The following is a 26834-nucleotide window of genomic DNA, read 5'->3' as shown; positions in this document are numbered from 1 at the left end:
TTCAGTGACCCTGATCTGTACTTCTGCTTTCACACTGCTTCCTGAGGGATGGACTAATTAGACGCTGAATGGCTTACAGTGGATAAATCCAATTGCTACACAGTTTTAGTGTAGTGGAAGCATGAATGAGGATGACAGAAGAGATACTGAAGAATCTCTGTGGCCTCGAGGCTTGTCCATCTTCTCCACCTGAGAACAAGGAAGAACACGTGCTTCTCCTCTGCTCCCTTTTTGGAGCCTCCAGTCTTTCTGTGTCTTGATTATCTACGTAAGGTGACTTTGACTTTGGAAACTATCACCACTATTTTTGAATTACACCAAAGTTTTCTTTTGTGTCCTTTGCCAAGTGAAGGTGAGAGGATGCGAGGTATAAGCCTGGATCGGGGGGAGAGGGAGAGGCAGAAAAAAGGGAGGCAGATGATGGATTAACTGCTAGTTTCATGGGACTAGCTGGGGTGTGTGATTTTGTGATGAATGATGTGAGGTGTGATGCTCTGTAAATATTATTCTCCAGTTCACACGGCCACCTCACAGCAGAGTAACATAGTCTCCCCACGTCTTCTCCATATATAGTCTATTCTGTTTCATGGCAAAATCGCTTTGCACTGACACCTCTTCCCTTCATGAATGAAACATAAGGTTCATGCTTGATGTGTGATGAGGAGAACATAGAAACGGTGGCCTGTGTTGCCGCCAAAAACGAGAAACCTTCATGTGTGGTCCCTCCCACTATATGGAGACTCCTCCCCTCTGAGTTATCTCCCTCTGAGGCAGCCGAGGCACAGAAACAGATCACTTTTTAAATCATTCATGAGCACTCCCCAGAAAAGAAAGGCATGCAGAAAGCTGAGGGACCGCAATGAGGAAAGTGTCATTGTTCCTCTCATATGCAATGATTTATGACACAATGGTTGTAACTGATTTGATAATCGCAGTTTATTTCCCCTCCGAAGGGAAGAAAGTTTAAGTCAGCGATTTTGCCTGTTTTCCTTTCATTCCCATGTCCTTTGTTTCACAGATGAATGCCTTTTTTTCAACCCCACCCTCTTCAATAGATTTTTCTTTTCTTCCTCCACCTTCCCACCCCAACTCTTACTCATCCCATAAATATCCTTTTAAATTCACAAATACAATAAAGAATTCTCCCCACCAGCGCCTGCTCAGTGCCTTACCCAGCATCTGGTGAGAGGGGAATCTCTTGGTACCGCAAGTGTGCTTTAAAGCTGAAAAGCATGCTGGGAATTGTAAGTGGGAGAACATGAGGAAGAGGGAGGGTGTCCTTGGAAAGATGGCTTGTTCTCAGTCAGCCACATTAATTAGCATAGCATTATTACAGACATGGTGTGTTCAAAAGCACACCGGTGTCTTTACTGTGGGACTGTCGCTGTCATTACTGGCATGAAGACATCCACAGATAAACACTTCAACTGGAGGGTGAGACATGAATGTACTGTCAGTTAGAAATAATCAGTCAGTTTTTGATGTCAGAGACTTTCACTTTTTACCACATAATGGGCTAGGGACGTTTTCAGTCCAGACAGCAGGTGATGTCCTGGTGAACATTGTTTAGTTTTGCAAGTTTGGAATAAAAGCTGGAGGTGTAGGTACACAGAAGGAGTTAGAAACTATTCAGGAACTTCTAATTAATTAATAACTCACAAGTAGCTAATAGTTAATCATTATACAGTACATGACTTGTAGAAATAGTCACTGAACTAGAAACTTCAGAAGAAAGAGACTTTAAGGACTTTTCATGCAAGTTGGCACAAAAGTTGTTTGAGTTCAAATGGTTCACTAAAAGTCCACTAAAAAATAGGATCGTACAAGTTAAGTAACAGGGTTTTCAGCTGCAATTATTTGTAGAGGAGATAATAAAAATAATGATTATACACAACCCTAACTTGATTTTTGATTGTGCAGTTATTTGGGTTTATAACAATTTTAAGGTCCCCAGGTCACCACACTGTTTCTTGACATCATGCAACCAAAGTGAATAGATCATAAAACAATAGTGTGAATGTATAGTTAATAGTTGTAGTATTTGTGCTCAGTGACTCGTGTGAAGACCTATCCTTAATTATCGCACAATCACAACTGATCACAATCACAAATGCTTCAGTTCCACCAGCTCCATCTGCACAAACAAGAGATAATTTCATCAATTGCAAAAGAATGCAGCTTATTTGCAAAACATGACTATCGGCATGAGTTAGATTCAGATATGAATCCAGTGTCTAAATCATTTTACCATAAGTCATAAAGACATTATTAAGCAAAATATCATAATTACTGAAGAAGCACAGCCGTTTCTACAATAGCTTAGAGCACTGGTAAACACTGTCCTTTATTTTTTTTTCCCTAACAAAGACCCCCCAAGTTTAGTCCTTGTATTAATTGTCTTGCTAACTGCACTGCTCTGTTTTGAAGCTCCCCTTTCCTCCTTCCCCCTTCTCCTCCTCACCTCCTCTCCTCCTCTGGCCCACGGCTCGGGTAGCTCTCTTCTTGCTATGACTAATGATGTTCTTTCAGTCTCAAGGTTTTAGCAGGATAATTATATTAACCCCTGTCCTATAGCTGATCCCAGCTCGGTTTCTCTTCCCCAGGCATCCTCCCCTCCACGGTCTCACTGGAATTAGTAGCTAATACACACATACACACACTTACACACACACACACACACACACACACACACAAAAGTATACAGGGACCTCACATCACAGTGTGTGTTTTGTATTTGCATGTGTGTATCTCTGTAGGTGTGTGCAAGTTTTGGTGACTTTTAGGAGACTTTTTCCGAATTAGTTCATCATTTAAATAAGGGGACACGCAGGCCAGAAAATGTGAAGTAATTGTGTTTGTGTGAAATATTAGGTGCATGGGGTGAAGAGGGGTGAAGGGCCTAAGGGTGCAGATCTGCAAATGTGCTAATTTATAAAAAACAAGCCTTCACACATTATATATTCAAAGACTGGGACTCAAAAGTTCGTATGGCGGGCGTATTGTCTTAGAGAGAGGACCTGCCTACCCAGATTGTATTTGGTTTTCCACTATGAACTCTTCTAATTCTGATATACACATATAACCAACATAAATATCCTACAAAGATCCTTATTACCCCTTGGGTATGAAAAACTCTGTGGGGCGCTACACGACAGGAAGAACCTCCCACCAAACCTCAGGTCGTCCCAGAGTTTCTGCCTCTTCATCACTTTTTTATTCCTCCCATTGCCCTATATCCCTTTACTTCTCCTGCCTTGTTCATATCTTAAATAGGAGGAGGATGTATAATAACGCTCCCCTCCAACTCACACCCAATTTCCTCTTTCCCCAGGTGTTACTCTTTGCTGTAATGTTCATTAAAACACATTCAGCAGCAGTAAGGATTCTGTAGGGAGGGTATAGTCTAATATCCAGCATAGTTACACAGCTACATTGTGATCTCAGGGCAATCAGGGCTGGATAGAGTGAGGTTGGTGGAAGAAGCTTTAAGATGCCGATACATGGCTGCGTTAGAAAGAACTGTGTCAGCCGTTCTACATCATTCATGCTGCATCATGCTGCATAAATATTACAATGCTGTCGTGCAGAGTTTTAAATTACCACCCGCTAAGTGCCAAATGCCAGTAAAATATGTCTTGTGTGGACGAATTAATAAGGGTCACCCATCACAGTGGTCAGTGACTTTTGACAGTGCTGCTGTTCATTGGTAATAACATTTAGTTTCTGTTATTTATAGGACAATAACTATTCATTAGCATGATGTAGAGACAAATAGAGAAAACTACTACAGACATAAGTTTTTTTTGGAATTACCGCAGAATGTAATTTTTTTCTGTAACAGAAAACCTGTTGAAAGTGCAGAAGTGAAAAAGAAAAGAAAAAAACTCGATGCACTGCAAGTTTAACTTCTTTTTAATTAATTAACCAGTGATTGAAATGATTCACAACTCTGTTCTTTTTTCCTTAAATATGAGAAAACATTTGCTGAAATTGCAAGGTTATTTACAAATTGTTTTATCCTCATAAAGTATGATTGTAAACAACCAGGGTGACAAAGCACGCTTGAAGGCTGCATATTATTTACTCATGAGGTTTGAAAAAGCCAGAAAAAAAGAGTAAATTTCACACAGCTGGTATGTAACCCACACCTGAACGGTTCTGATATATAGCTCTCTCTCTTTTTCTCACACACACACACACACACACACACACACACACACACACACACACACACACACACACACACACAACAATCCTCCGAGGTCTGGACTGAGGAACAAGATGTTCCCAGGCTCCATTATTTAGTTATTTGGTCCATGCATACAGTACATACTTCAGAGAGGAGGTAGCTTAAAGTGGGCCTGACTCTACCTGCTTCTCGAACCAATCAGAGAGCTGCTTTCGGCTCTGAGCACCAGCTAGGAATGCACGCAATAGCCATTTACTGTATCCTGTGTAAATAATTTAGTCTCACACAGTCTCTCTCTTTCTTTCTATCTCTCTACCAATCTCTCTGTGGCATCATCCCAAACTAGAGGACACACTTTTTAACTCAAATCCTCCCATGTACACACTAGGGAGGTCACACATCTCTGCACGCTGCAAAGCAGAGGCACACACTACAAACACACACAGGGTGTGGATTGCAAAGACAATCAAGGTCATTCCTAGGCTTTGAATAATTTAAGATGTCTTTTTGCTGGACATTTCACTCTCCTGTTTTTCCAAGGCCAAGACATCCGGTGACCTCTGGACAGTGAACATATTTAGTCAGTGAATCTGTGTGTGTATTTGTGTGCATTGTGGGAAAAAAAAAAAAGAATAGGATATCCCAAATACGCAGTCCCTTAAGCTTGTCCCTTGTGCCATTAGATGCTCCAGTATAAAGTGTTTTCTCCCTTAAATGGCTTTTGGGATATGCCTGAAAAAAGAAAACTGAGAAAGCAGAAAGAGACAAAGGAAGAAGGAAAGAGAGGAAGAGAGGGCCAAGACCAGAAATGTGTCTAACATTTGTGGTCTTTTGCTGTCATAAAGTTTCATTAGATAATGAGGGATAAGAGCTTGGGCAGAATGATTTGTTAAAAATGTCATCAGTTCTGTTATTAATGTGAGAGAGGATGATGGAGATGTGAGAAAGAACTGTTGTGGTTATGAAAAGTGGCACAGTGTAATTCCTGCTCACCACATGATTGCAGAGGAGGTCAGTTATAGATTACCTGTTTAATCTAGAGGGAGAGAGACAACACATGTGAGAGACAGGATGGATGGTGATGAGAGAAAAAAAAAAAAGGGCGAGGTGGGGCAGAGATGAGAGCGAACGTTGGAAGAGACCTGTGCTCCTCCACTGCTACGGGAGGTTGCACTTGAGGAAAATCGATCCTCTCCCTTCAGAGAAAGAAATTTATGAAGCTGGAACATAAATGCAGTCATGTCCAATTAGCTGCTCTGAATTTACGAGGCGAGGCGGGAGAGGAAGTGGGAGGGAACGAGGTGATAAAGACTTCAGCAGAAACCAATAAGGCATGCAACTGATCAATGATTCCAGCTCGACGCAACTCCCACTCTTCGCTTGGTCGCGTCCCACTGTGCTGTTGTTGGAGTGCTCAGCCTTTTACAGGCTGCCCTCAACCAATCACATCTTATTTACGGATATACTTAAAGATTACCTCGAGACATGTTTTAGGAAATATAAAAATCTGCTTAATACCTTTTGTCTGATATCCCACTTTGAGAAATAAAAGTTAAATTAACTTGTTAAAATTACATATTCTCCTTCTGCCTCATCTAAAAGTGAAGAATCTATGAATATACTAGCATTTTACATTTAAAAAGTTTAGCAAGTAGACAATGGATGTCTCCCGCTTAACTAAACATCTGTTTTATTATGTGTATTGGAGGTTTGACACTGCTGCATAAACATTATGTTCCTCCACATTTACTATAATGTAACAAAACCCTGCCTGAACGTCCAGTTGCACAGAGAAACCTCTCACTTCAAGCAGATGACTATGAAAACGGCCTTCTAGTGTCAAAGTTTGCAAATACTGCATTCTGCACAGTGAAGTCTAAATCTCCACGTGAAATAATAATAAGCAAAACACATTTTTGAGTGGAGCACGACTTTGAAAGTTGGAAACAATGGACCTAAGAATAAAATATTTAAATACTTGTCCATCACAAAATACTACCAACACTTCAAATTGCACCAAACATGCTTTTTCTTAGCATTTGAACAAAACCACAATCTTTTTCTAACATTAACTGAGTTAACTTTGTTGCCAAAACCTAACCACACGCAGAACTGGGGATGCAAACCCCAGGCTCTAAATACCTGCGCTGTGTACAGCTTATGAAGCACACTGCACTCTACTTCCCTATTAGTGCAGCACAGGACATAAACACACACACACACAAATGTTTTCTCTGTAAATAATGCAGGCAGTGATTAAGTTGCTCAACATGACTTGATTAGGAAAACAAATTAGTATCACTGTATATAAATGTATATAAATATAAATATAATTTTCAAGCCCATGCCCTGCATACACACATTGGCCTCCGTGTCAGTCAGCCATGGTTTGGGTGTTAAGTTGCTCTCTCTCTTTCTGAAAGAAGCGCTGACACCCATTAGGCTTTTGTTCTGCTTTTACTGTAGCACGTTGTGTAGATGGTTGTGTATTTTGTGATATCAAGGCAGGCAGTGGTTGCGAGTACCGAGTGGGCCTTCTCAGTGATGGGTGATCGAACACAGAGTTGAAGAGAAGGGAGACCTCCTGCTGCGTCAGAGCTGCATCGATGCAGCCTGTCATCACAGGTTAGCGAACGTCAATGCGGACCCTCCTCATGTTCCTCCTCCGAGTCTCACCCCTGTACTTGGAGAGGCAAGCTGACTGTCAGGGATTTGACACAGCTGCCCTACTCCCTGCTGTACCGACTGCTCAGCCCCCCCACATCATCTACCCCCACCACCCATATTTTCTCCCCTGCCCATTCCTCTCAGACAAGTCCACAACCCAATTTACCCAATGCACTCCTCAGTGAGCACTGGTGCAATGGGCAGTAGCAAAAGAGCAGTGCAGAATGGGTAAAGCTGCAGATCAAAAGGCAACGAGAGAAGAAGAGAGATGAAAGATAAAATGGGGAATCAGTCTTCCCCCTAGTTTAAAAAAGTAAGACGGAAGACTGGAGATGGAAATTAGGGACAATAGTGAAAAATACAGTGGGGGGAGACCACAAAAAAGAAAATACGACAGAGAGAGTGATAGCTGTGTCCCCCGAGAGAAATAGAGGAATAGGCATCGAGTACAGTAAAGAGACAGATAAAGCCCCATTAACTGCTGCTTCCAGCTGCTTTCTCAGGCTCTGCCACCACATGACTCCCCCTTGATGTTTGTTTATCTTTCTTCTTATTTATTCCCCTAATTGCTGCGTCTCTGCTGTCTAAAACAGGCAGTCCTCGTATCATTAAATACACAGGCATGACATGACTTCACAGAGACAGACTGTGAGAAGAACGGACAGTAAAAACGCACAAAGCCAGACGACTCTGTCAGTCACTGTATGTCTGTTACTGTTGATTAATACCACAGAAAAAAGCAAAAATATTCTGAGAAAGTAGTTATGAAGATAATACATGTATGATATTACTTGATTAATCTTACCTGTGTGAATCCGGCCTCCAAAATAAAATTGCCTGGATTATACACCTGGTGGATATTCACTGGTTCTTTTTTCTACCCACCAAGATGGACGTTTTGTGTCACTTGAGTCTTAGCGAGGTAGTTGGAATAGATGTTAGCCATACATCGCTCTGGACCTTGACACAAAACAACAGGGTTTTTTGTCAGCATTTTTTCAGTAATTGCCATTCACCGCATTTACACTTCGCTTCTATACACATACAATTCAACGATCCAAATTGCACACAGGGAACTGACAGGAAGCAATGCATGAATTGGAAGTGATGTGTAGGCGAATGCCATGCGTATGTGCATTACTAGTGATGCAGAAGGAAATTATACTGTATATTTAGCTGATCAGGGCATGTTTATAGCCTGCAGCAGCGCCCAATGCAATTTAATATCAGCTGTGGCTGTACTATAAAAACGTACTGTTACCGCCAGGTAACCACAGCCATCACCAAAACACCTAGGACTGAATTCTGCAGTCCTCAGGATTATAACTGTAAAAAGTGTGCACTGGCTTTTAGTGCAAACAAACACCAGTTCACATTCATTGTTTCCCACTAGAATGCAGGACTCCTTTCTTTATTCATGAAACATTTGCAAAGCCCATTTTTCTTAAAGGTTTGAAACCTGCATTGTTTATATCCCCGTTTATCTTCTTCACTGCCTTTGCTGACCCATCACTGCATATGTCGGTGCATTATCACCACCTGTAGGTCAGCGGAAGAGTGTGAAATCCTTCGCAGGAACATGTATCACATCACACAAGCATGTGCACAACACAAACAAAGTGGGCGCGCACATAAAACAACAACAACAAAAAAATGCTCCATCGCTACAAAACCTGAACAGAGGACATTTAAAGCAACATACTGCACCCAACAGATTGAGAAACAAAATCCTGACCCATAATTACACCAGCTCAGAAAACACCACCTTGTGTTTGTGGTTTCCAGTGTAGACTGGGAAGCATTTGCATCCCTTATTTTCTCCTGTTCCTAGACAGTCTCTTGCCCTTATTTGTCTTTTCCTCCACTCACCTGCTCTCATTTCATCTCCCTCTCTGTAAGTAAATAGACAGGGTTGTGATAGATCCAGCTGTCCTGTCTTAACTTCCTTCAGCTCAGAGCTGCTACTCCCACTTTGATGACTTTGCAGTGAAGGCAGACATCTTGCACATTAACATATGATTGTGCCCATGTATTATTTGTGTGTGGAGGGACTGACGAGAAGGATCAGGAGAAGTCCCAGAGCAAGCTGTCATCCGAAAGAGAGAGAGCAAAAGAGACACAGCACTTGAAAAGTCGGACTGTCACATCATTCATGCGGAATGAGTGCGAGGCTGGAAGTACTCTTGGTCTTCAAGGGGGGTGCTATGTGGCAGGAGTCCGAAAAGCAGGTCAAAGGGACTAAGTGTCCGCAGAGTTTGAACTGGTAAGACTGAGTGACTTAAAACTTTGTTTTAATAATTAAATTAGCAGAGGATTTATCAGCAGAGGCCCTCCATGTCCAGGTAATTGATAAGACGGGAGCCATTTCCTCTAACACACTGCAGCCATTAGCCCTGTGAGACACAAACTGCACAGCTGCATACCTAGAAAATCACTCTGTTCTTCAGTATTGATTTTAAGCTACAACTTCTAGATCCTGCACTCAGCTGTGCTTCCATTTTTAAGATCAGACAGATAAGATTTATCACCAAAGATGCAGGAGATGAGAAGCAGTGATATGTTTGGCGCTGTCACTCACTCAACGCAGGCATTAGTCACCGTTCCTCTGGTTCTCTGATCTGTTGTCTGTCATCGCCACTCTCAGACAAATGCATCTCAATCACACAAAGCAGACACACACACATGCAAACACACACACACACACCTGTCTCATTTCACATACATTCACATTCGCTGTCACGCACACACTATTTTCTCCACGAAAAAGAGATGTTCAATTTCCCACTACGCTAAGTGGACAGCTCATGTCCTTCAGAAAAGATGCTGGGAACAAGGCCTTGTTGGTGGATGGATTTCCCTGGCTCGTCCTGTCAGCTTGTGCAGGTGATCAGAGAGAAATGTGGGTAATTTATAAGACTGAGAGCAACAATTTGATGCGAGACACAACTCACTATGATCGACTGTCGGCATTTTTATCCTATAAAAATACCTGTGCAAATTTCAGTCATCCTTATTCTGTATGTACCGTTTTGAAATTTGGGTTGAGGTTGATAGGCTGACACGCAAACCAAAAAAATAAAAAAAATTGATGAGAAAGCACAGATTAGTGTGAGGAAGGAAGATTGAAGCAGTCATCTCGCAAGAATACAGGGGGCATTCTTTGAATATTTGATGCAGACGGATAGCTGTTCACTCCAGTGGAACAAACTGGATTGGAGTCCAGTCGCTCATCTGGAAAAGGCTGTAATTTAAAGTCGTAGCTGCCGAGTGTCCTTAAGATCCTCATTTCCTTCCCGGCAGAACTTCAACGTTTGGATCAGCACACCCGGGCCCTGCTGAGGTCAAATGGTGCACATATTCCACACACATGCCACATCCCACACTTACTCAGTAGTAATTTGCTCTTAAATAGAAAGCCAACTTGCTCTGCTGTGTGTTTTCAAATTATTTAGTTTGGTATGAAAATAAAATTCTTCGTTAGAAGAAAAAAAACTATTATTTATTGGTTGTAAAACACAGAGAATAATTACATTTACTTTGTGCAGCAACTAAGAAGTATTTTAATGTTAGCGATCACTTAATACACTTATTATTATCTCAATAACTCTGATTGTTTCTTCTCTAAACTGACAGTAAATCATGAAAACTGCCTTTAGTCAGTCAGTCTTTGCACATTTTGTAAAACCAGTCTGAATCATGTTTGTATACTGCCAATAAAATCAAATGGCACAAAATCAGATGGACTGGCAATTGCACAAAATGCACTAGCATACAGTATATCAAAATAGAAATGTTCGCTGTCGCCTTGCCAAACAATTCTGACAGAAATCTGAATTTGAGACAGAAAATTTAGTTTAACATAGTAACATTAACCTGGTAACTGTGGTGTTTTTCTTTATATAAATCTATTTTAGCCAATTCATCTCAAGGACTTTGCACAAGATATTTCAAAGTGTGTTTGAAGTCTCATTTCTGCTTCCTGTGTGTACCGATAACACCACATATACCATAAAGCATAAAGGCACACGTACACCTACACAGGTATAGAAGAAGTTGCAAAGAATATTTAGGTTTTCTTACTTTTTATGTCAGACCTTTAATAGTCAGTACTTGCACTTGGCTTCTTGTTCCTCGATGTGAAAATCCAATGATATCAGCGCATCGTTAATTTACAGTCAGTGTGTGATTACAACTCTCTCTGCTCCACATACAGCCAGTAAATCACAGATCACACATGCAAAAGTGTAAAATCTTTTTCTTTTCTTTTCCTTTTCTTGTCTTTTCAGGTGTAAGTGTAACCTCCATGCTTCCCAGTGCCTGCTGCAGGATGGGAACCTCCAGTGCCAGTGTGAACACAACACCACTGGTCAGGACTGCCAGCGCTGCAGGAAGGGCTTCAAAGCCAAGTCCTGGAAGGCTGGTTCCTACCTGCCAGCACCCAATGGAACCCCAAACACTTGTACGTACCTACTGTGTTCATCCAACTCATCAATCTAGCTCTCTCAGTTAAATACAATCCTGATTGAGTTCATTCAGTTGTCCGTCTCCTTGCTCGATTGTAGTATGCATAACTATTGAGTTATCATCAATCCTTAAGTGTGTTACAACACAATGCATCACAAACACAAAACCATCACGCCTTGTAAGTTAGAAGCCACAGCAAGCAGCAGGTTAGCTTAGCTTAGCCAAAACATGGAACCTGCTTGCCTGCCTTTGTTAGGATGCAATAGAATTTGCTTACCAACACCTCTAACGCTCACTCATTAATGTGTTTTATCTCATTACATCCTGAGGTTTCTTCTGGTTGTCTAGCAACTGCTTAGAGCCAGGAATTGGCAACGAATAGTTGTTTTTGCACTTTTTTTTTTTTTTTTTTTGTAAAGATTAAACAAATGAGATATGATGTGTTAATTAGCGAGCTTTAGAGGTGGTGATAGGTGGAGTTTGTTATTGTTAGAGTAAGGTTAACTGTTTCCCTTCATTTCAGTCTTTGGACTAAGCTAAGTTAAACAGTTGCTGGCTGTAGCTTCATATCTGATGGACAGACATGAGAGTGGTATTAATCACTTGTCTCATCTAATGAATCTAATAAGGCTAGTTTGCCAAAATGTTTACCAAGTCCTTTAAACTTCCCTTAGGATTACTTATTAAAAGGTATCCTGATTTAAAACCTGTGAGGTTTAATCTTTCTTTGTCAGATTTTTCTGGCCACTTAGAGTAATGCAATAAGTTGTAAACACAACACTAAGCAGGCTTTTTCAATGAAGTAATCAAAAGTATATATAAAATATATCCCAAACTATCCTGTGACATCAGTGCAGTTTACTTTTAGAGGTGAGAGATCATGACTTATATTGTTGTATTACTGATTGAATTCTGATGTGAATAGTAGGACTGAAGAAGCGAGCTGAAAATAAAGAAGACAATGGAGAGGCTGAGGTCTCTGAGTTGCTGTCACCTCAGTGCAGAGAGCAGATCAGAGCTGTGTAACAACAGGGGAGTGTGTGTGGGGAAATCCCTTTGGAGAGTGCAGCCAGCTACAGTAGCTAACTATGATAAAATAATAATCTAGGGCAGCCCCTCCCAAGTTTTCTCCTTTCAAACAAACATAGACACACTCAAAGAGCCACACAAGCAGGTACACACTCACATACACCTGTACCTGCACTCACACTGCAGTGAATGGCTCTATTGTTTGCCTTTTTTTATCTTGCAGTTCTTTCCAACCCAGTTCTAATGGCGCTGACACACACCTTCAGATCCCATCACCACCCTTTTAAACTCCTGAATCCCATTACTGGGATTTAAAAATTTAAATGTTTGCCATGGCTCACGGAACAGTTTGGTCTCTACAGAATGCAGCATGCACGCCAAGTTAGGCTAACTATAAATACAATCTGGGGAAATATGCAAGGAAGCGAAAAAGTTTTGATTCAAGTCTAGCAAAGCCATAGTGCTCTCTCTTAACAAAACATACATACATGATGAGAACTCTTAAATGTGAGGGTTTGGGGTGGAGCAACAAGTGGAAAGTGGGAGAAATGGTGCAAACGGTAATTACTCCAGAACGGTAAGAGGTGGTCTACAACAAGCCCTTATTTTGAACAACAGCTCTTAAGTTCTCTCTGCCATCTGAGTCTGATGAATGAGGCAGAGTCAAGTCTTTAGGCAAATTGAATGCATAAATAAACAAATTCTCATCTCCTCTTCCTTCTCTTATTCTCTTTCAGGTACAATTGCTGGTTCACCCTCCGGTTCTAGTAAGTAATAATGCAAAGCAAAGCAGAAGAGGTGGTATTCCACTCTCTCTTCCTGTCTGGTCTCTCTCCCCTGTAATTTAAGTTTTAACCCCATACCTCGCCTTCTGTGCATCTCCTAAACTCCCCCCTCTCCCCTGTGATGTTCAGTTCTCTCTCGTCAGTCATTTTTCTTTTCCCGCGTCTCCTCTGTCAGTGCTGCAGCTTGGGCCCTGTGCGCTTCATTATTAATAGACCTCTCTGTCGCCATGTCTTTTCATCACAGCACATCACACTAACCTGGCACAGGAGGAATTATTCCACAGTTCTGTTTTTCTTATGTAGACTAAAGACTGTGGTATTGATGGATTGGACGGGGGATGGGAGAAGGTTGTGGGATAATGGTTGGTGCGTGGCGCAGCAAAGAGAGTGAGAGGGATAGAAAAGAGATCGAAAGAGAGAGAAATGGGAGAGAATGATGTGAGCATATGTTAGTGTGTTGTAATGCAGTGTGATTCCGGGTGAGGAGCTCGGGGAGACAGGAATAAAAGGGAATTTGATTAGGGATTCTCTCTGTGGAGAGGCTCTCAGCCTCCGAGCTGTTAGACAGAAACGATCGGCAAAGTGGCAACATCAACACTGACAGCACTGGGCTGTTCTCCACATGGCCCAACAGTAAAAGGCTGGACTGAGCAATTGGACTGCACTGCGAGTCTGCTTTTAAAAAAGTCTCTCACACCATTAGATACTACCTAGAACATCTGATTTAACAAAATGCATCTGTATTATCAAAGAAAAGAACAACGCTTGCTAATGGGCAGATTTAGTAGTTGATATTCAGATTCCCACAGATGTAGTTTCTGTTTGTTAACCGAGCTTGCTAGCTGTGCTGAGTAGTCACAACTTCATCTAAGATGTTTGTTCTGCTGAAGCTGAAGGTCAAACACATGGGGAAGGTGAAGGTGGATCTAAGGGGAATGAAGAGAGTGCTTCACCAGTCTCAGAATCTGAATGGTCCCCGGCTGGTACTGATCAACCTTTTGGAGCCCCTCAGGAAGGTGTGGAAGAAATTTATTGTAAATGATCTATAGCCAGAGGTAGAATGTAACTATATTGTACAACCTTTATGTACTTAGCATTTTATAGCTTAGCTCCACTCACATACATTTAGGATGAAAAAGTACTTCCAAATATTTGGCAGCTGTAAGTAGTGACTTTGTAGGTTAACATACTTTATGAATGTACAATAGAAGCTGCCAAAACTTCACTTGTGTTTGTAGAACATTTCTAAAAAAGAATAGTTTGACATTTGGGGAAGCTGTCTTGTTTCTTTTGATCTGGTTGAGGGAATCTACGTAGCCGGACACTGTCCAAAGGCAACAAAATTCACAAAATGTCGAATTATTCCTTTAACATCTCGAGTGAAAAGGTGGAAATAAGCAGACTGGTTAAAAATTGTTTATTCGTTTTGTTCACCGTGTGAAATAATAGTATAAAAATAATAATCAAGTGTCCCTTTCACTTCTTTCACAGAAGTAAAAGAAGTGAAAGGGACACTATCGCTGTACCTTTCTACTAAAGAATGCAGCTTTCTACTAATAGAAAGGTACAGCTGATACCACATTTACTTTTACCAATGTATTTGTACTGGTGAGTACTTCTAGTACTGGCCACAGACAGTCGATGATACAGTACCAGTGTAGTGTGGACTTTCTACACTTCAAATCCAATGTGCGTGTCTGTGAATGTGCTTCGAGCTGCTGACAAGCAGCGTGTTTGTCTTTGAATTCATACATTATTCATCCTGCAACTTACTGAGGTCTTAAGATGTACATTGGCTGTTTCCTTGGCCTTATATATCTATGACATTAAAGTCAGAGCGCTGTTGTCTCCACTTCACAGTGTGGGCATCAAACCAGGCATCAAACTATATGGACATTCAGACTTTATTTGTTCTGACTGGCTGATTCTAAGCAACCTGGGACGGATGTGAACAGATCCTGTCAGATGCTTGAATGTATAGTAAAGTGGTCCTCAAACCTTGGCTCACCCTCATACTAAATTTAAACCTGCCTTCTTGGTAGGCAGTGGACCTCTTATGTTCCACCAGAAAAGCACTCAGGACGTGGGAGGAGCAGGGATTTCGGCACCACTGTGATGTCGTCAGACTTTTTTTTGTCTGAAGGAAATCCATTAGGAGTCTTTGTTGAACAGCACAGCACTTTTGTTGTTTGGCTGACATCAGTAGGGAACTCAAAGAATTCACTGATTAGCTGTGATTTAGGAGGAGCTGACAGAAGCTTTAACGTTGCATAAGCAGAACTACAGTCCTTTGTAAGCTTTATAAAGCCGGCTGTGCAGGACACAAACAACAAATGTAGACCTCTTGTATACATCTGCAATTATATTGTGATAATTTAAATATTTTACATCCATTAGAGGTCTGCATCCAAATAGATAACAAGAAACTTCTTATTAGGCGATCAAAATGTAGTGAAAAATGGTCATCGTACCATAATTATCCTGCATTGTCTTTTATCCAAACAGCAGCAAATGTGCCAATTAATTGATTAATTAATTAGCCCATTGATGAAAAGAAAATTGGCAACTATTTTAACAATTTAATTATGGCTTTAATAATGGAAATGTTCAATATTTCATTTCTAGATTATCACATTTGTGGATTAGATGCATTTGTTTATTTTTCAATTGGTTATGAAAACAGTCACTGCAGATTAAAATTATGTTAAAAATAACCATTTTGATGACATTATAAAGATTATTTGAGATTGAGATTATAGAAGCAAAATTGTTGCTAATTAATTATCTGGTGATTGATAAGCGAATTGAACAATAGCTGCAGCCTTGTTCCACAATGCTATATTTAGTGTGTTATTCGGATATAAATGTTGCTTAGAAATACATAGTTTGTCATAAAATAATTAAAATGTCTCTTCTGGCACTTCAGGGACAATAAAAAAAGTTGTATTCCTAGAAATCCTAGAGAATTTGTCTTGAACCTGACCCTGATGTGAGCAAACCCTTGTTATCTGTGTGTGTGCACATGTGTTTGTGTGTGGATTTATGGTGGGCATATGGTGCAGTTCAGTGAAACCCATAAATCATCTTCATCCCCTCCTTTTCCTCCCTGGGATCTGAGGTCTTAGATGTCATTCTCACAGAGCGCCCGGCGCTACTGTCGGTACATGCACACACAGGTTTTAGCTTATCGTGTGGTTGAAGGGCCTATGACATTAATATCACATTACAACATTAGTTACCTTGAATAATATAACCTGTAGTTTTAGTTTTGCCCCCTGACTCACCCACATTTAAAGTTAGCATGTTATTAAATAAGCTGTAATAATGTTTGTGTGCAGAAGTAGCCTGGAATTTTATTTTTCCACATTTTCATCCACATAATGTTGGTTTTATAACAATTAATAACACATTTTTAGCACCTTTTTCAGGAATATGAACATGCAAATTCCAGCATAGGTATTTATTGTGTAATATCACATTAAGATCAATATTGCGCTTTTAACTATAGTCTGTTACCCAAGCAGATGTTTCTTTAGAAATGTTGCAGCATGCTGATGGGTTGGACAGCATGTCATAGTAGTTGCACCCTTTGTTATGTCCCTGCCCCAGTTAAGTCAGTGAGCATGCTCAGATGGGGATTAGCGATCTATTGGCAAGAGAGTCTGATCCACAGAGCCTGGTGCCCATTGGTCAGCTAGACAGATGGACACTAGACGACGGGGGGAGGGGAGGTCAGAGAAACTAAATCCTAAAACCCAGTTGTTTATCTACCTATCCAGCCACAATGACCTCCCATGAACCTACATCATCTTTTCATTCAAAATCAGATCCCAGGGTTGTAGAAGAGACTTAATACAGTACAAGCAGACACACACACAGTCTCACACACACACACTCGGACAGACAAGTGAAACTCACATATACTGATGTTACACTACTGTAGACCAATCCGTCTACAGTAGTAGACCTGTGCATCACCTTCATCTCACTCATGTCTAGTGAAATCCCTGCATTATTACTAAAACTGAACTTGGCCTTAGACTCAGGGAGATTGGATCATGTCTGGAAAATCATGTGACATATTAATACCACCCATGCTGTCACTCATTTGTCGCCATTAGTTGTTCTAGCAAACGTTAACCGGTCCTGAATTGCAGTGGTTTCATTAGTGTGGAATTAAATCAATGTCTAAACTCAGGTAATAAATGATAAGAATGCTGTGACTGACAGATGACATTAAGTATCATTGTTAGGATTGCTCTGACTTTATTAATACAGGCGACAAATGATCTAATTATGTGCAGGTGCATTTGCGGTAAAGTCACCTGAATATGAGTCCGAGCAGCGACTGCACATGAACCAACACTGTATGCTCGCTTAAGTCTGTATCTGTGTGTGAGTGCGTGTCATAGGACAGTAAGTCCATCTGTACCGACAGGCACATGTTAGAGGATTATGTAATAAATCAGCTTATACAGTATTGTTGATTGCATTGCATGAGAAAGTGATGGCGCTGTTGCAGAACACAAAATGACTAAGACCTTGCAAACCCCCCACCATTTTCTTCTTTACATACAGAGCCCAGTGGCTTCCATGGCTCGGTTTCTGGGTTTGAAAAGTCACTTTTAAGTTCTCTAAATCCTCATGTTGATCTAAGAGAAGGTAGGCAAACTATATGATACTTAGTCTGCATAGTGTAATTTAGTGATGGCTTCAAAATGATGTAAACTCCTGGTATTAGTGATGTAGAGCCTACAAGACCCCAGATCTCCTGCTAGTCTGAGATGCTCTCCCCTGCTAACCTGGCCAACACGTCTTCATCAGTGCTTTCCAACTCTCTAAGGAAAATGTGAAAGCGAAAAACCCACTGTCTTAAGGGGAACAGAAGGATTTGAACACATTTTTTTTAACACTTTTCAAAGCGTTTTAAAGTGTTAAATGTGGCTGCTGTGGTGTTGCGATGCAGCTTTGATGAATTTGTTTACAGCATGTATGTTCAGTTATGTAGCTGTTATGAATCAGTGAACAAAAAAAAGTTCGATAAAAGGATCATAACTGATCATAAACCTTTTGTGTAGCAGTAATATACAAAGTCTGCAAAATTAGTTGCAATAAAAATGTCAGAAACTATCTATAAAACATGCATGTGTTACTGTTCTGTGTGTGGAAAGGATCACAAAGAACAGCACTGGCAACAAAAAGGCTCAATGTCTAGCATTACAATTATCTTATTTTCTCTCATTAACTTGAACTACTGAATGGAAAATATGGTTTAACAAACTGATTTAAGATTCACACAGGGAGAAAACACTGTGATGATTAAACTGTTCTGGTGTCCCGGCTTAAAAGCGAAAATTTTATGTATTCATTTTATTATATTCAAAAGTTTGGGGTCATTTAGAAGTTTCTTTTCATTAAAATATACATTTTGTAGCTATAAAAATAGCAACAAAATATTTTCTAATGATGAACTGCTTTAAAATAATAACATGGATTAGCAAGCACAAGATGTCAGCACTAATGTTTGCTGATGTTGGGCCTTTGTACACCTCTGCAGATATTCCATTAAAAAGGTATTTCCACCTACAATGTGTTTTACATTAACAATGTCTACACTGTATTTCTGATCAGGACATTTCTGTGTGACCCCACGTTTGAACAGTAGTGTAGTGGTTAGAGTAGCTCACTGCACAGTACTATAGTTAATTGATTCACTGGTGATGTAAGGTGTGAAATGAACATTTCAATTATTTGTCAGTGTCATCTCTCAGATTTAGAGATGACAAAACTGAGTATGTGCAAACACATATGCAGACATCCATACGCAGCACTGTAAGCGTAAAACAGAGTAATACACTTTGACAAACACTGTGTGATTTCATTTTACAACCATATTAACAATAGTCACACCTTTAACTGTCACTGTTTTGCTGAAAAAAAGACAATATTCCAGCAGTGAAAGGGTTGTGGAACAGCTTTAGAGTTTACCCTATCTCAGCAGTGTGAAATCACACTTTCATTTAGTGTTCTCACACTTCAGTGTGTATTAAGTATATGAATGTGTGTGTGTGTGTATGTGTGTGTGAGTGTGTACATTTGAAGAGAAGAAAAAAAAAAAAAGAGGAAAGCTAGCTTTTCTTTGGAAAAACAATCTGAGGCAGCATCTCTTATGCTAATGTCTTAGCCGCCTCATTCCTCATTGCACTTACATTCTCTGTCCTCATGAAAGTGATGCAACAGACACCAGAGCTCCACCAGCAGAAACCTGAATTACAGAGCGCTCAGGCTCACTAACAAACAACGTGTTACCCACCAGCCCCTTGTTTGAGCCTGCACTGTTACCCCTGGGAGGACCTGACACACTTCCTGTTATAACAGAGGTTCTCCCTTCTACAGCATCCTCTCAGTCAGAGGAGCACAGAGTTTTCCTGACACCATGGGAGCTCACACCTTCAGAAACAATCTCCGAACACTCACATTTGTCTCACGCAGTCCCAAAGGAATCCTCACATCATTCAGTTGTTGATCATCATCTTCATCATTCAGTCACATTAGAGTCCATACACCATCCCCGGACTCAGGTTGACCATCAGACAAGCCTATTTAACACTGAGGAAAAACACTCAGAGCCAAGGCACAGCGAGACAGAAGGTAAGGCACACCCATAGGTCTAGATAACAGTAGATATAGAGTAGAGTAGAGGCTCCCAGAAAATAGAATAATCTAATTTAGGAAGAGGAGATCATTTTCATTTCCAGCCAGTGTGATGGTTTCATGGTGTGGAACCCAACTAAAATGTACAATTTTCAGAAGATGAAAGTCACTAACATGCTCTTATATACAAGCTATCATAATTTTATGTTACTTGGCATCATATTGCATGTCAGAGAAGCTTATTCAATTTAGATAGTGACAGAGAAATCTAGTTAAAGTGGGCGAGTGAGTGAGCAGCAGTTTGGAGGGTAAAGAGCCAAACGGGAGGGTGTATGAGCACCGGCAGTGGAGGTGAAAGCCTGAGTTCATTTGACATTGTCTTTGCATCATTCAGAGACACTGAGCAGATTGTGGAAGCAGCAGCCACAGGATTAGAGTGATGAAAAGTTTTGAAGAGGCAACGGAAACGACAGAATCAGGCCTAAAGCAACCACTAACATTTAACCTCAATTTTGGGGGGGGGGACCATACAAAATAATATGTGTTTGTAGGGCAGCATTAATACTGTATATAAAGTGTCAAGCTATGAATTAAATGATAAAATATTGATCAAGGTCATTTTCTGCTGGTTTTGGAATGGTGTCAACTTGCCAATCTGGGAGCGGATGAAGACCTCCATCACTGTCATGGTTTACTAAGCCCAGCAGACTCTCACACACACACACACACACACACACACACCTCGTTCAGGCAGTGTAAAAAAAGTGGGAACCCCAAATACTCAGCCTGCCAGTGTCTGATGTCAGACAATTTGGGCTGACCTGATTGAGATTAATGCCAAGAATAGTACGAATCACTCCTACCCCCAAGGCAGCATGAGTTACTGAGATTAAATGCATTTATGCTCACTGCTGTGCTACATCAGCCTTTGAAACAACCGTTATACAAAATCCTACTTTCCCACAAGAGAGTTTTTTTTCAGTCAGCGTGAGTATGCATGTGTCTGTGTGTGTGTGTAAAGCCGTGACAGATGTGTGAGCGAGTGGGTCTATTGGGGCCAAAGTCAGACACGAGTAGAGGTAGAGCAGGGTTACTTACTGATGAGATGTAATGATGGCATGATGCCAGTTGTGTGAAATGGTACAGGGTGCTGTGAGAACAGCTGCTGGCATCCTGTCTCAATGCAGCCCCAGGGAGGGGGAGGGATGAAGAGGAGCCAGTGGGCGGGAGATAGCCTGAAGGGGGACGCTCTGCAGGGGAGCGGAATGCTTGCAGGATGCCCCTCTCTGAAGTAGTACAAATGGAGATGTACATCGCCTGTGCAAAAACACCTCAAGAGAAAACACAGATGGAAGCATGCACTATTATCTAGAGGTCCGACAATCAGTCCCTCAATGATATGCATGGAGTGGTTGCTTCATGCAATTGGTTATCTGTATTTAGCCATAGTCATCTCTGTAAGGAGGATTGTTGTGTTTTGATGTGAGGAATTGTCCCCGTTTTGCAGGTAATGTAGGAGGAAAACGAGGCCTGATCCATAAAGAAAACTAGTTTCACATCTCTTCTTCTTTCACTTATGTTCACCGTAGCCTTAAAAACCTGAAGCAAAAGATTCTGAGAATGGCACTAAGCCCCCTGGGAAAGTGGAACATGCAAAGAAAAAGAGATAAGATGGAAAAAAACTTACTTGAGCAAGAGACAATTAAAAATGCAGTAAAAGCAGGATGTGTGTACAGTTGTCTCTACTACTTGTATTGATTTGAAAAGGTTTGTGTGAATGTTGCACCAGAGAAAACACAATTTCTACATAAACATGTATGCCCATGAGGAGATGGTACTGTAATATAATAGTCTATAACAGCCTTTGAATATTCATATTTTGGATAAATGCATTAACAAAAATAGGAGCGGAGACAGATTCTTATATTCCGTTACAGGAGGGAACAAAGAAACAAGCACATACGAAGAGTTAGAACAAGAAGCAGACAGAAAATTTTCATGACATTCAGATAAAAGGAAGTACATGTCATTTCTTCACACCCAGAGGGAAAGTGTAGTGATGAAGGAGTTTCTCAAGCCTTTCTGACTCTCACAGCTTTTTCCCAAGCCCAGGGCTGAGGCCCCTGATGGGGCAATCCACTATCTGACAGAAAAGAAAAGGAAGAGAAAAGGAAAACAAGGTCTCAGAGGAAGAAAGATGGGAAAGACAGACGATATCAGTAATCTTTACCCGCTGAACTTTCTACCTAATTACAAAGTTCCAATTGCTAAGGCTGCTGAGACAAAAAGCATGTAAAATACCTCAAACAATGCATTTTCTTGCTGTGTTAATAATAATGATGGTGTGTCAGTCTTTTCTAAGTCAGAGAGACATGTACATGGCCATAAAACAACGACCTCCTCAGAGCATAGAGAGGAAACGGAGGAGGAAGGCAAAGCTGAAAGCAAAGGTATCTAAATTAGAAGTAGTAGTAGTGGCAATCTCATCATAGAATGTACCTTATATCTGTGTTTGTTATGAAAAACATCAATTATGATGTTTTAGTCTTTCACGAGTTTGAAGAACATGAGAGTCATGGCCACAAAACAGCCTCACCTGAGCATTCAGAGAAAAGGGAGAGCGAGGAAGACAAGGAAAAAATGACTGAACCGACAGGTATGTCGTTTAGATGTGGTAGCGTAGAATAACACAGTAGATGTATATGCACCATAGATAATTTTTGGTGCTGCAGAACTGTATTAAAGTTTTCCTTCTGAAATGTATAATGTCTGTGGTGTGTCAGGCTATCACAAGTTTGACAGACACGTACATGAGATTCACGGCCACAAAGCCACAGCCTCATCTGAGCATGCGGTGGAAAGAGATGATGAACATGAGGACCACGAGCAAAAACCAGAACAGACAGGTATATGACAGGTATATCTTATGCCTCTCTTGAGTGTAGTGTACAAATGTATAGCACACAGAGATTTGCACTAAATTCAAATTAGCAACTTCCAGCCAATGTGTCACATTTTGCCTGGCAGTTCAGTCACAATTGTGTTGTGTCAGTCTCCCACAAGTCTGACGGACATGTACTTGAGACTCATGGCCACAAATCAACAGCTTTATCTCAGCATGGAGGAGGCATGAAGGAAGAGAGAGAAAGAAAAAACGAAGAGAGAGGTATGTGTCATATGTGTAGTGGTGCCAATGTTCTGCCAGTAAAGTTTATGTGCGGCGCACTAAGTACGATACTTTCTTTGCCTTAGATACACTTTGCACACAAGCTAAACTAGGAAACTGATGATGAAAACCAAAAACAGCACAAATGCATTATTGGTAACAAGCATTGTGGTGTGTCAGATTTCCACATGCATGAGATTCATGGTCACAAAGCGACAACCCTGTTTGAGCACGAGAGGAATATGGAGGAAGAACATACAGAAAGAAAAGCTGAGACAAGAGGTATCTATTTAATGTCCTGTACTTGTGATTGTAGCTTATGTGCAGATAGATTACTGTGGCTCTAGCAATATTCTTGTAAACATGATGTAAAGAAAATATTTACTGTTTACTCATTACATGTATTGCTTCTTAATTTTAATGTGTCAGTCTCTCACAACTCTGAGGAACATATCCATGACACTCATGGCCACAGGACAACCTCTGCTGAACATGAGGAGAAAAGGGAGGAAGAGCATAAAGAGCCAAAACCTGAAAGGAAAGGTACAGGTTTTATGTTCTGTAGTGTAGCCTGTAGCTGTCTTTAGTTTAGCTCTAGTGGTGAAAGTATAGACTAGAAAAACCACAAGTTAAATTTAGAACTTAGAGCGAAAACATATTTCTGAAATGGGATTAATTTAAGTGTTTCCGTTCTTCTACACCAACTGTGTTGCATTAGCAGATCAGCATAAACTGTAAAGTGGACCCATGGTAACTAGAAACAGCAGAAAAGTACTGTATGTAAAACCTTGCTCCTTATGTCAATGACAATTGTGTTGTTCCAGTTTCCCACAGTTTTGATGGACACTTGCATGAGATTCATGGCCACAAATCTGCAACCTTATCTGGGCATGGGGCACAAGGGGGTGGTGAGCAGGAGAATGAAAGGAAAGGTATCCATTATAAATGAAGTGGAAGCAATGTTTATACTGTATATACATTCATATATTGTATGTGCAGTGGTAGTGTGTATGTGGTAGTATATGTAGAGTAGTGCAGTAAAAATGCAGCTGATAAATGAAATAAAAAAAGTGTCACAATGAAAAATGAAAAGAGCTGCTAAAAATAGTAGGTGGAAGCAGCAGAAATAAAAATTCACAACATGGGATCGTTGATCCTTTTGTGTTCATGACAATTGTGGCATTTCAGTTTCTCCTATGTCTGAAGGACACACACATGGGAGTCATGGCCACAAGACTACAACCTCACATGAACATGATGAAGAGGAGCCTAAAGAAACACGAACTGAAAGTAAAGGTACTTTTACATCCAGCAGGGATGATTTTCTTGTAGTTTTAATGCGGTACTTGGAAAAAAATGAAAAATGGATCCCGGCAAAAATCTGCACTATAGTATGTAAAGACTGTGGTATCTCAGTCCCACACATCTGAGAAGTACGCACATGAGACCACAATACAGAAGACAGACGGCAGAAAGAGAGGAGGGAAAAAGAAAGAAAATATTATCTTTTTCTATGTGTTGGCAATGGAAAAGTTACCTCGGCAGTGCTCAAGACATATATATTGTATTTTACTATGCAGTCGTGAAACTTTAACCACTAGCTGAGGCTATAAAAAATTTAGAAATGTTTCTAAATTTGTTTCTAGAAGGAAGAGGGAGCTATTTCTGGTACTGACATTATGGTTTAAATTTGAAAGAACCAGCTTTTAATTTATTTAATAAGATGTTTCTGTTTGTTATGTTCATGATAATTGTGGTATTTAGTTGTCCACATGTCTGAGGGGCATGAAGGTCATGGGCACAAAACAACAGTTCCTGCTCATAGGGAGGAAAGGCAGGAGGAGGAAGAGGAAAGGAAAGGTATTTCTTTTATATGTTATTGTGGCATTTTGGCCACTGAAAAGTGGAAACAGTGATTCTATCTTCATTTTTGCTTCTTACATTTACGTGTCAGTCTCCTACAAGTCTGTGGGACATGTACATGAAATCCATGGCCACAAAACAACCTTATCTGAGCACAATGAGGAGCATAAAGAAAGAAAAGCTGAAAGTAAAGGTATCTATTTTATGAAGTACGTAGACGTAGCAATAGTCTTGTTTTGAGCACAATTTCAACTTGCTGTACTGGGCTCCTGAAAACTAAACAGTGGAAACTGTGCTTGTTTCAGTCCCCCACATGTCTGAGGAATATGAGTCTCATGGACACAAAACAACAACAACCTCACATGAACATGGGGAGGAGATGCATAAAGAAAGAAAAGGTATCCGTTTTATAAGTAGTGCAACAGTCTGCAGATTTACATACTGCAGTATAGTTGTGAAATACTACAGTAGCTGTTAAATATGCAGTGGATAAAATTTCCTCTTGAGATAAACTTGGCAACTTCAAGCATTAAAGTGGGTCACTGTAAACAGCAGAAATGTATCTAAAGTGATGAATGTGCATCCGTTCAACAACATAATGGCCTAGTCGGTAAGCTTAGGTTATAGAGTAAAATCTAAATTTGTCACTAAAGTTGGCGTCATATTTTTATCTGAGACACTCACTGCAGCTGAAGAGTTAGGAAGCCAGGTAAACATGCAAAGTCATTTTTATCCTCCCGCGCCAGCACTATCTGGGCTGTCCCACTTTAGGACATGACTGCTTCAAAATTGGGATAAACCTGATGAACTGATTAGATTCCTGTGGTAAAAGGTCAAGACCACTGTGACCTTGCATCTGTCCCATTCTAGTCAATGCAATTTACCAGGAGCCCCCGGTAGTTGAAATATTCATTTCAACTGTCCACTTCAGCTCATTGGTGAACTCATTACAGTATGAGTCTACAAACTCGCAGTAATTCTAGTTTAATTACTTTTTTTACTGTCAAAAGTCACAAAATGTTCCTCATTCCTCGTGTTTTTTCTTGGTTTTCTCCATGACAACTGTGGTTTTCAGTCCTCCACAAGTCTGAGGAACATATACATGAGGTTCATGGCCACAAAACAACAACCTCATCCGAGCATGAGGAGGAAAGACACACAAAACACAAAGGTATCTCTTTCACATGCAGCAGTGCCATAAAATGTGCTTCATATTTTTTTGTTATGTCAATTAACAATTGTGGTGTTCAGTCGCCCACAGTTTTGACGGGCACGTACATGAAACTCACGGCCACAAAACCACAACTTCACCTGAGCATGGCGAAGATAGGGAGGAGGAAGAAAAGAAAGAGAGAAACACTCAAAAGAGAGGTATCTCTTTGACATTTAGTGGTAGCAGTGTTCCTGTAGATTTACAGAAGCTATATACAGATTAGTTGCTTACTAGATTAAATATGCAGTAGAAACATTTTCACCCCAAGTTAAACTTGGCATCTCACAGTAAAAAATAAAAACTGGAACAACTGGATCTGCATTTATCTCGTAAACAACATGGTACCCTGTCAGTAAAAGTCGTCTGTGTGTGTGTGTGTATAAATTTAGGTATAGAATAAAGTGAATAACATGTTTTATCATTTACATCAGAACAGTACAGCAAATAAAATAAGATATACAGTATATAATCAAATGATTCTTGTCTTGTCAGGGCTGTTGTTCTAATCTAATTTGGTAAAACTGCCTGATATAATCTGTGCTACTAAATACAGATTGATTTGAGAGTTGTTGCACCTTTGTAATGCATCAATGGAAAAACCAGAGAAGGAGAGAGGGAATCATGAGAACCCGAATACACTTTTGGGAAAGAGGACGTAGGAAGTAAGGAAAAAGAGAAAAGGAAGAAGGATGTGTGGTTCATTAGCACTATGATTCACACAGTAAGTTACTGTACTTTGGGACCTAAAAATGTATTGAGATGAGGGTAATAAATGAAATAGAACATATGCTATAAATAACCACA

At 40.4% G+C, this 26834-nt stretch overlaps 1 protein-coding gene across 2 annotated transcripts in view; it reads left to right on the top strand.

The window, feature by feature from the left end:
- Positions 1 to 26834, top strand: part of LOC113158038 (netrin-G2) — a 53969-nt gene that overhangs the window by 18829 nt on the left and 8306 nt on the right. For both annotated transcript variants that reach the window (XM_026353698.1, XM_026353699.1), the window contains exons 4-5: positions 11143 to 11315; positions 13087 to 13116. In XM_026353698.1, the coding sequence (XP_026209483.1) occupies positions 11143 to 11315; positions 13087 to 13116 (203 nt within the window). The remainder of the gene's footprint in view (positions 1 to 11142; positions 11316 to 13086; positions 13117 to 26834) is intronic.

The sequence above is a fragment of the Anabas testudineus genome, chromosome 12, assembly GCF_900324465.2.
Source record: "Anabas testudineus chromosome 12, fAnaTes1.2, whole genome shotgun sequence".
Classification (NCBI taxonomy): domain Eukaryota; kingdom Metazoa; phylum Chordata; class Actinopteri; order Anabantiformes; family Anabantidae; genus Anabas; species Anabas testudineus.
This window is presented reverse-complemented; position numbering and strand designations above follow the sequence as displayed.